The sequence below is a fragment of the Phaethon aethereus genome (assembly GCF_964289735.1).
Source record: "Phaethon aethereus genome assembly, chromosome: 13".
NCBI classification, from domain to species: domain Eukaryota; kingdom Metazoa; phylum Chordata; class Aves; order Phaethontiformes; family Phaethontidae; genus Phaethon; species Phaethon aethereus.
In genome coordinates this window covers 964,045-970,860 of record NC_138589.1, presented here as the reverse complement: position 1 = coordinate 970,860, position 6,816 = coordinate 964,045, and the positions used below count along the sequence as shown (strand labels likewise).

Sequence of the window (6,816 nt, the reverse complement as noted above, 5' to 3'; positions counted from 1 at the left end):
GTAAGTTTGCAGGCTGTTAATAAAAATTTGACCCAGCTACTTTTTGAAATGGGTTTTTTATTATTTTTATTTTAAAATTTGTTTATGTTATTATATTTGCCCCTGTAAGAAAAGCCTTTTTGCTTGGCTTTAACAGTGACTTTGTTTAGCCAGGAATCATTGTACCAGCTGCCTGCTTCAGGTAATGGAGATGTCTCTTCCTTAGTAGTGACACATGGGGTTTACTTAATAGTAATTAATCTTTTATGGGGCAGATGATACTATTGACTAATTTTAAGTACATTGTACAGACTTCGCCACTCCTGTTTTAAAACCTCTGCAGCTCTGGGGAGAAGAGCTGATGCTTCCCATCGGGCTGAGTCACACACCTGATTTAAAAAAACCCCATCATTTCAAGCTCCCTGCAGTATTTAGATGCCTCAGGGGAAAACTGCTCCTCTTCTCTTTTCTCTCCTGCAGCCCAGGATCCCATGCTGGAATCAAGATACAATGCAACCAAAATTGATGTAAAGAAAATAACCTTTATTAGACAAATCAATCAAACCCTGAAAAAACAGCGGCAGGTAAACATTACTAAAGGTTTTTCCAGCAATGTAGAAACCTTTGAACCAGAAGTTTCAGGAAGCGTCATGTTCCTCTTGCGTTAGTACATTTTTCCCCCCTTGTGACATGAGCTAGTGCTGTCTTGACAGCCCCCAAAATCTTGCATTAACTCAGCAATTATTTTAAAATAGTAACTTCTAAAATACTCCCTGTGCACTTGTTTCCCACACAATTTGTACAAAGGTGTCAAACTGTTCTTTGTCTAAAAAAACAGAACAAGGTTTAAAAAAAATCCAGCTTATGAAAAATGAACAAGAGTTTTTATGTACAGTACATGGATTTCCAGACTTGAAGGAACATGGTCCATATGTTGGGGGTAAGTCGGGTCGCTGTGAGGTTTAACAGCCAGGACCACAGCTATGGATAAATGAGTTACTGCTCCATCTTCTTCCTCAGGCTTAATGGGACACACTCCATAAACCAGGAGTAAACAGCAAGTAAGCACGGATTTCCAAAAAGGCTAATTTTTATTTCCTCTCAGAGCAGTGAGAGGGTGTCCCAGCCCCACAGGGCACAGTTGTCCTCCAGTGACACTGTGCTACTTCAGACAACGTGTGCTTAAGGTTCAGCCTTATAATCAACCCATTACACTTAAAAAACATTGCTCTTGGCTGCCACCACCACCCAAAGCTCCTCAAACCAACTGCAGAAATGGCACGGGGAGCCGGCCAGAGCTGACAGGCAGGGTTAAAACACAGATAAGCTCAGCACTGAGGCCCTGGAAGAATCAGCTGAAGAAACAGTTCACTGTAACAATGAAATTGCTTTTATTAAAACAAACAGAAGTGTTAAGCCAAGGAAATAAATTATTGCTATGATAGACATATTTTAGAACATAAGGAAGGACGTTAAATCTTGAGCTCCAGGTCCATATAACCCTGAAACAGAAAGTTACACTACTTAAATACCTCAGTTTCTCTTCATGCCCTTCCAAAACTTTATAAAATGTGCAGCTTACAGAACAAATAGTAACAGAGTCACTTGTAACAAAAATCTGTACAGCTCATAGCTTTAAAAATAATACTTTAATTATTATTCTTCAAACTGCTATGTTACTTATTATAAATATAGGGCTAACAAGTTTTGAATGCCCAAGGTCCCATCCAACACCAAAGCTGTTACGTGTAGTTGACAGAAACCTTCTCGGGGCTTCCCCCCAGCCAGAGGTCAGGTTTTGGACTGTTTGAAAGAGCCTGATTATGAGTAAAAAATAAAGTATCTTCACGGGTGAAGACTGTCTCCTCCTGCTGGTCAGAGGCCTGGGCTCTTCGGTGAGTTTGAAATGGCAATCAAACCTGGAACACAGCACCGGGCAGGGGGTTAGACCGGCCCCCGTGCCACCGCAGGATCCCTGTCCTGGCCAGCAGGGATTTTGCAAAATGCTTGAAAAACCACAGTTTGTCAGAGCTGCATTTGGGTGGGGAAAAGAACATTTTACCAGAAGAGCCTCACAGGAGAAGTGTGGCTCTTCCCCCACAGGGCTGCCTCTGCTCCCAGGACTCCCCCAAAGGCCAGCAACACCCCCTACTTCAAAGGTCTTGTCTGTGGCCACCCCAGAAGGGGCTCTGGATCTTAAATTCTAACCTGTTGTGAACACCTGCAGCTGGCAAGCCAGGGCCAAACCTATGAGCCATGTACCACCCTGTGCACCTTGACCTCATCCTGTTCAGGCCCCTCTGCTCCCTGCAGGGAGAGGATAAAAGCCGAGGCAGAAGCAGGCGAGTTTTGATGTGATGTGACTTCCCAAGAGCTGCCCCCCAGGCGTACACAGCCCCGTGTGGCTGCCTGACTTGCCAGAGCTCATCGCTCCTCCCATCAACAGCAATTTCCTCACGGACAAGGCATCCTCCAGCATCAGGTCATCCCAACCCATCACAGGTTGATGCGTTTCCTTTGAATTTCCAAAAGAAACTGTGGGATAAATCCATCTTATCTTGGGGAGAATAGCGTGGATTTCACCAAGGCAGTTCGGAGGGACTAACAAAGAGCAAGACTTCGATAAACAGCCACAAGAAACAGATTAGTGGTTAGACAGCCGGGCAGCTCATCTGAACACAGCTGACCAGGTGATGCTCAAGCCTCGACTACCTGAAAGTGATTTTTGCTTGTTTTGCTTCTGCTCCTTCAAACCAGGGAGGCATCAGACTGGCTGTTTACAGTGATGGCTCTATGGAAGCCATCTCTCTGGGAGCTGGTTATCTTTAAGATAACATCTTTATTGTCTTCTCCAGCCTCAGAACCTCAGAGACCGGTCAGGAACACATGTGGAAAGCTTCTCCTCGAGAAGCAGAGGGTGAGGTTCTCCTGACAAACCTGACCAGCACTCAGAGCTGCTGGAAAATCCCCTTCAGGGGCTACTTACAACAACTCCACTTCCTTGGGTGGTATACGTGTGCAGAGGGGCTCACACTATTGTTGAGGGACTTATGGTGACCTGGCCTGCTTTCTGCAGAGGAGAGAAGCCAGCATTAGTACAGGGTTAGAGGACAACAGCATCAGGACACAAACTAGAGGGAACGGAAGCAGCTAAGAACTCTCAGGAACGTAAGAGGGGACACACTGACACCTCAGAGCGACAGGCTCCTGGCTCCTCTATCTCATCGCTCCCCAAAAAAGGCCCGAACCTCCCAGGAAAGGAGCTGAGCAGCACCTGCAGCAGAGCTCCATCCATCCCAGGAGGTCGGGTATGTACCCAGCCCAGGACAGCAGCACAGCTGCTGTGGGTGCAGCAGCCCCTCCTGGCGTAGCCTCCAGCCCCACAGGTCCTTTTTCCAGTGCGTCTGGCAACGGAGGGGCTTTCGCCCACCCCAGAGGAGGTGAGTCTCTGCAAGAGGAAAGGTCACTTCCCCACAGTGACTCCTAGCCCAAAAGCAGCATCTTCGGTCCCCCCGTGAGAGGCAGTGGCAGGAACGGGCAAAGTGAAGAGAGTATTTTGGCTGCTTGGACTTACTGCAGAAATGTACTGGCTGTTTGCGAACCTGGGTTTCTCCTCCATCGCAGAGCTGTGTTGTGAGCCTAGGGGCATGTAGTGGGGAGAGCCCACATCTTCACAGAAGCTTTCTTGCGGGATGCTGGAGACACAGCCACTGTCGGAGCCGCTGGAGCCGCTGCCTGACATGCAGTGCGATGACTCCGAGCTCTCTGTTGCTGGAGGAAGAGGAGGAAGGTCACGCTGATGGCCATGAATTTGGCCTACGGGACCTACGCCCACATACACTCGATAATGGATCTGTGTGCAGAGGCACTGGCCACACAAGCCTGCTGGTGAGCCACACGCCTCTCTAAAGCCATAGGCGAAAAATAACCCAAGGAAGGGTAGCAAACGACGCTGGAGATTGGTACAGACTAGCCAGGGAAGCTGACACAGGGGAAGCCAAAGGCTCTGGCAAGAACAAGGGAACAGAGTGCCTCGTACCAGAGGGGCAGGCATAGGCATGGGCGCTGGTCTCCTAGGCCATGGCAGCCATCCTGCCACGGGGATGCCGCTTCACTAACCCCTGTGTCCGAGCTAACTCCTCCCGTGAATGCCGAGACAAAGCTGGCGCAGAAGGGCAGGCCCCTCCTTGCCCCAGTTTGGCTATAGGGCAGGGACTGCCATGACCCCAGGGGAACAAGGTGGGGGGAAGAGCCCACGCATCCCGGGGAGCATCGTGGAGCAGTGGGCCGGTACGTACTCAGTGACGGCTGGCTGCTCGTCTCGTGCTCCAGCTCATCTTCCTCAATGCAGGTGCCGATGTCAAAGGGGCGGCGGGGAGCCAGGACACCTGGCAGCAGAGCCTGGTCCAGGTACATGTGGAGGTTGAGGGGGCCCAGCAGGGAGGAGGAGGAGGAGGAGGAAGGGCCGTATGCAACAGGGGTGCTGCCAGCGGAGAGCTGCGCCTGTGTCCTCTTGTAGGGGTTGGAATGGTCAAACAGAGACACCGCGATTGATGCTCTGGTCCTGGCACCTGCCAGAAAACATACCAAAAAAGCCCTGAGCACCAGAGCTGCCTAGCTCCCACAGAGCAAGGGGACAGGCACGGCTGGCACTGACCTCTGCCTTTCATGATGTAATCGATGGCACGGTCATTGATAGCTGCCTCGCTGGGTTTGATATCCAGGAAGGGCTTGTTGCCGACACCCATGGAGACCATCTCCTGCATACGGATTTCTGGAGAGGAAGAGACCCACAGCCATATCGTGATGTTGCTCCCACAGGCACCGGGCTGCTCCTGTGCTACTTCATGTTAGATCTGTTCTCCCCTTGCTCCCCAGTTCTGAGGAGTCTCCACAGACAAGCAATTGTGCCCTGCTCCGGCCAAGCAGCTCAGTGCCATCCCACCTGTGAGAGTCCCGCCAAGCGCAAAGCTTTGGGTTGACAGTTGGACTTTATGATCTTAAAGGTCTTTTCCAACCTTAATGATTCTATAAGCCTGGGGCAGAGCCGAAGGACCCAGCCAGAGGGCAGTGAGCTTTTCAGGAGCACAGCCCACGCTCCCAGGGCAGGGAACCCTGTGCTAGTATCTCCCGTTTCTCTCACGGAGTCCAGGTGGGCATCTACAGGCACACAGAGCTTGGACTGGTCCAAGGAGACAAGGGGCAGGGAAGGGACATGCCCAGCCAAGCCCAGCACATGCTCCGGAGGCTGCATGCTGGCACACAGCTGCTTGCTGCACAGAGCTGCCTGGCAACAGGCTCCAAACCTACTCAGGACAGCACGAGCTGAACAGGGCTCCCGCACCTTTCGCGGCGCAGACGCCCCGGGAAGGAATCACACCTTTATTGCGGGCTGCCTGCTGCCACAGGATCTTGGCAATGTCACTGGTCCAGGCCTGCTTAGTCTCGGCTGAGCTGGCCTGGAGGATGTAGGTGTCGCTGGACTTCCGCCTTCGGAACCAGATCTCAAAGCGCAGGCCACTGTCTCCAGAGTTCTCCGTCAGACCGATGTCTGCAGTCTGCCGGAAAAAGGAAGAGCAAAGGGTAACTTTACTTTCTGTAAAGTTACCCTTTACAGAAAGGGTAACTCTGCCTGCGCCCTGCGCACCCCCAGCTTGGCAGACCCAGCGGGAACGAGCCTGAGGGTGACAGGAGCAGGTAAGGTCTGGACACAGCTGAGCAGAGACAGCCCAGGCAATTCCCAGTGCTTCATCCAGAGGCAGCACCACCGCCCTGCCACACACACACTGCCTTTCCCTCATGCTCCCTGCCCCTCAGAAGACCTTGGTCCCACACCTCACAGCACGGAGGGGACCCAGGCATTAAGGTGTGAAGTATTCCCTTTGGGCTTCGCTGCATGGCCTGGAGAAAGCGTAGCAGTGGGGGGAACAGCACAGCTCTTGAAGGTGCTCTTCCTGCTCCCCATTTCAGCACCAGTCCATGGGGAAACCAGCCACAGATACCTCCTGCACAAGAGAGTTGCAGGGCTGCCCTCACCTTGAAGGAGCGCTTGTAGATGTACACATCAAAGCCGCCCTCGATCCTCTTGGGCTTGCTGAACAGGATCAGGTCCTCAAAGAGGAAGACATGTCGCTGGCACTTCCTACGGCCCAGCCAGATGGTGAACTCGTCCTGCCGCACCAGCTGCCCCTGCTCCTTCAGGTTCACCTGGACACAGGGAACATCCTGGTGAGACCCCGACAGGATCAGCTCCAGGCCTGGACAGGGAGAGCAGGGTCCCATATGGCTCTGGCCCAGGTGGGGAAGAAATGGCAGCTACCCGTCACGTTAGGAGGGCTCTTGAAGAGGTCGGGCTGCTGCTAGCCCACAGCTCCGGGGAGAGCTGCACCTCTCTCCTAGGCATAGCCCACAGGTGACCCTCTGCTGTCACCCTGTGCAGATCTGTGACAAACCTCTGGCTGCTGCCTCCAGGTGCCCCCCCAGAGCGCTCTCTCAGGGGGAAAAGAGGAAGAGAGTGCCATCAAACTGCCAGGAGTATCTCTGTCCTTCAGTTCTTCCTGTCCCAGATCCATCTTCCTCCACCCTGAGCCCTGTGGTTTCTCCTCTTCCAGTGCTGCACTTTGCCTGCCTCTCCTTCAAGTCACACCTAGCTGATTTTAGCCTACGCCTGGCATCAGCATCAGTTCGAATTCCTTCTTGCAAACTGCCTGGCCCTCTTATCACCAGCTCAAAAGAGGTGTAAGGGCTCAAAGACAGCCTATGGGACACCACTGGCAAGGGCTGCCAGGCTGCCTCACGTCACTAGTAAGCAGCGGGGAGTGCCTTTATGACAAGCAG

At 52.3% G+C, this 6,816-nt stretch overlaps 1 protein-coding gene across 1 annotated transcript in view; it reads right to left on the bottom strand.

Annotated features, from left to right (window-relative positions):
- Positions 1-2,226: 2,226 nt before the first annotated feature.
- PLEKHG4 (pleckstrin homology and RhoGEF domain containing G4) overlaps positions 2,227-6,816 on the bottom strand; it is a gene marked incomplete at both ends in the record, with an annotated part of 82,887 nt that continues 78,297 nt past the window's right edge. Inside the window, 6 exons of the mRNA XM_082005617.1 lie at positions 2,227-2,286; positions 3,554-3,750; positions 4,278-4,550; positions 4,637-4,753; positions 5,360-5,537; positions 6,016-6,186. Coding sequence (XP_081861743.1) covers positions 2,227-2,286; positions 3,554-3,750; positions 4,278-4,550; positions 4,637-4,753; positions 5,360-5,537; positions 6,016-6,186 — 996 coding nt within the window. The remainder of the gene's footprint in view (positions 2,287-3,553; positions 3,751-4,277; positions 4,551-4,636; positions 4,754-5,359; positions 5,538-6,015; positions 6,187-6,816) is intronic.